General features: G+C 35.6%; 1 protein-coding gene across 1 annotated transcript; it reads left to right on the forward strand.

The window, feature by feature from the left end:
• The first annotated feature begins 330 nt into the window (after positions 1–330).
• Positions 331–1,200, forward strand: LOC122049540 (myb-related protein Zm38-like). The gene is made up of 2 exons (XM_042610909.1): positions 331–652; positions 734–1,200. Exons 1-2 carry the CDS (start codon positions 390–392, stop codon positions 1,023–1,025), a joined length of 555 nt encoding a protein of 184 aa, XP_042466843.1. The 5' UTR covers positions 331–389; the 3' UTR covers positions 1,026–1,200.
• The last annotated feature ends 1,652 nt before the right edge of the window (positions 1,201–2,852 follow it).

The raw sequence follows: 2,852 nt of genomic DNA on the forward strand, positions 1-2,852 counted from the left end.
AATTAGTCATCCTAGAAATAGTTAATGCAGTTTACTGGAATTATTATTTTTTTTATAATAAATAAAAGTGCTATGAAAAAAATTAAAATTTTCTAAATTATAACAATTATGAGTCATAAGTGTTATAATAATAATAATAATAATATTATTATTATTATTATTATTATTATTAGTGTTAATAAGATTGAAGTTTTTTATGTTGTGGTAGGAATGAGATGATGCTGTGATAATAAATGAAAAAGAAAACCTTTTTTTTTTCTTTTGTGATTTTTGCCTTACTTAATGAACTTTATGGGTCAAACTCCTATAAATCTCATCCCTCATGGCACTTGGGCAGAGCTAGAGACACAGAGCACCAAGAAAGTGGGAGAAGAAGAAAGTTAGTTAGCATGGTAAGATCTCCATGTTGCGAGAAGGCTCACACGAACAAGGGAACTTGGAGTAAAGAAGAAGACCAACGCCTCATCGCCCACATCAAGGCCCACGGCGAAGGTTGTTGGCGCTCTCTCCCCGCTGCCGCTGGCCTCCTCCGGTGCGGCAAGAGTTGCCGCCTCCGGTGGATCAACTACCTCCGGCCTGACCTCAAGCGCGGCAACTTCTCTAAGGACGAGGAGGATCTCATCGTCAGCCTCCACGCCGTCCTAGGCAACAAGTAAGCATCTTCACCATCTTTGCAATCGTTAAGTGATCATCGAATAAAAGAAAACATTCTTTTGTTACTTTCGATATATAGATGGTCATTGATAGCTGCTAGACTTCCGGGGAGGACGGACAACGAGATAAAGAACTACTGGAACACACACATCAAGAGGAAGCTACTTAATAACAAGGGAGTAGACCCGATCACGCACCGGCCGATCGACCGGCCATCCGACGAGGTGGCCAAGTGCCCGGACCTCAACTTGGAGCTGTGCATGAGCCTCCCAAATTCGCAACAAGAGCCCAAGCGCACCGTGCTAAGCAGCAACCGGAAGGAAGGGGCCTTCTTCAGCACTGCAATGTTGAACTACAAAGCCTTCAGATGAAGTAAATCTTTAGAAAAGAAAATTTGTGGGTTTTAGAATTCAAACAAAAAAAAACAAAAAATTGTTCTTAAGTGTTAAGTTGAAGATAAATAGTTTGTGATAATAGAAGAGTGAGATAATAGAAAATCTCCCCATTTGTGGGAAGATAAAGAATTAGGTGGATAAGGCAAGAAGCCAAAAGTATTTTTTTTAATTGATTAATTAATTAATAAATGCAAGAAAAATAATTAATGGCAAGCATAATCTATGAAGATCTTTGAAGAAAATGCACATGCAAAACAAAGAAAGAGAGAGAGGTGCCTTTCACATACTCAGCACTTTCCACAAGATTAGGTAGGGAGGGCCCAAAACCTTCTTTATCTTCTTTTATTTGAAAATTAATAATTATAAAAGGTGGATGCATGATTACGCCATTCAATATTGATTAAGCCAACAATATTTATATGAGCAAGTAGTTATTATAAAGTAGGTGTGAGTGATTAAAGAAACCTAAGAAGCATGAATAATAATAAAAAATAATCATTAATAATAAAAAAATACATAATAAATTCTCCATCTCTAAACTAAAAAGGGCCCAATATGTGTTCTTATCAAGATTAAATTCATACATACCTAAAGGGACTCACCTTACAAAAATAGAGTTGACCCTATCTTTTGTCTTCCCCTTTAAATTAAGGAATATATGTTCTCAACATCTCATAAATGATTAAGATCATATATATCAATAAAGGAGCTCTAAATATTGATAAAGAACTGTCTATAGAATACCAAACTCAAGTGTGTATTCATGGAATCATGGTAATATAATGCCAAACTATGCACTTGTTTCAACAGTAGTAGTAAGCACCAACTTAGATCAGGATTGTTGCAACCTGAACAACATTATGTTAAACACAAATGTCAAAGGAAAGCTACAGCAGATATATTCCACAACCAGACATAATTACTCACGTAAGAAGCAGAAATATCTACCAGTTGGTGTGTGCTAATAACTTGTATGATCACTTTCAATGATCACCATACGACACTTGGATAGACACTTGGATTTGAGTTTGCAAATAGTTTGCGGATAAACTCTCCTCTTATGCATCATCTTTTTGTTCTATCCAGAAAATTATAACTCCACCTGCAAACTGTGACGCATTAGCAAATCTATTCTTCCAAGCTACAGCCATACACAATGTCTAAATAAGATTGCAGAGAGTTCCCTGTAGACAACATGCTGATGCAACTGAATGGCCCTGTGTTACTCATTTTCCTGACACATGGTGGACAACTGCAGGAAAGTCATTGCTGAAGGAAGTTCTCAGTGGACATCGCTGGTACAAGCTTGAAAAAACTACCATTACTGATTTTTTTTATTTTCGGTTTTTTTTTTTTTTTCTAAAGCATAGATTGACAGAATCAGGTTAAAACAGCAGCATTCGTCCAAATGAAGTAAAGCTGACATTTATTGTTGGTTATATTATTACCTTTAATTGATGGACTTACTTATAAGTTGTACTTATAAGTTGTACGTATGAGTTAAACTAAACCCATTAAAAGGATCAAACTTAATCTTACAAGGTTTCGAATTATTAGATGTGGCTTGAATGTGCAGACCTATAGCCTGATTAATTATCATCAATCTATGAGCTGATAATCGATACTACAAAAAAATTGCAATTTAGTGACAAATATTTACGACAAAAATTATTTGTCGCAAATTTACGACAACTTTTGCGACAAATAAAGAACTTGTCGTAGATTAGCAACAACGTTTGCGACAAAAACAATTTAGTCGGCAATCAACAACAAACTAATATTCATTGTAAACTTTATTGGAAA

Source organism: Zingiber officinale, chromosome 2B (assembly GCF_018446385.1).
Source record: "Zingiber officinale cultivar Zhangliang chromosome 2B, Zo_v1.1, whole genome shotgun sequence".
Taxonomy (NCBI): domain Eukaryota; kingdom Viridiplantae; phylum Streptophyta; class Magnoliopsida; order Zingiberales; family Zingiberaceae; genus Zingiber; species Zingiber officinale.

Bases quoted from the DNA above. Each gene is read 5' to 3' on its own strand.
- LOC122049540 (XM_042610909.1), top strand. From the start codon at position 390: ATGGTAAGATCTCCATGTTGCGAGAAGGCTCACACGAACAAGGGAACT. The intron at 653-733 runs GTAAGCATCTTC...TTCGATATATAG, and splicing joins CACGCCGTCCTAGGCAACAA to ATGGTCATTGATAGCTGCTA.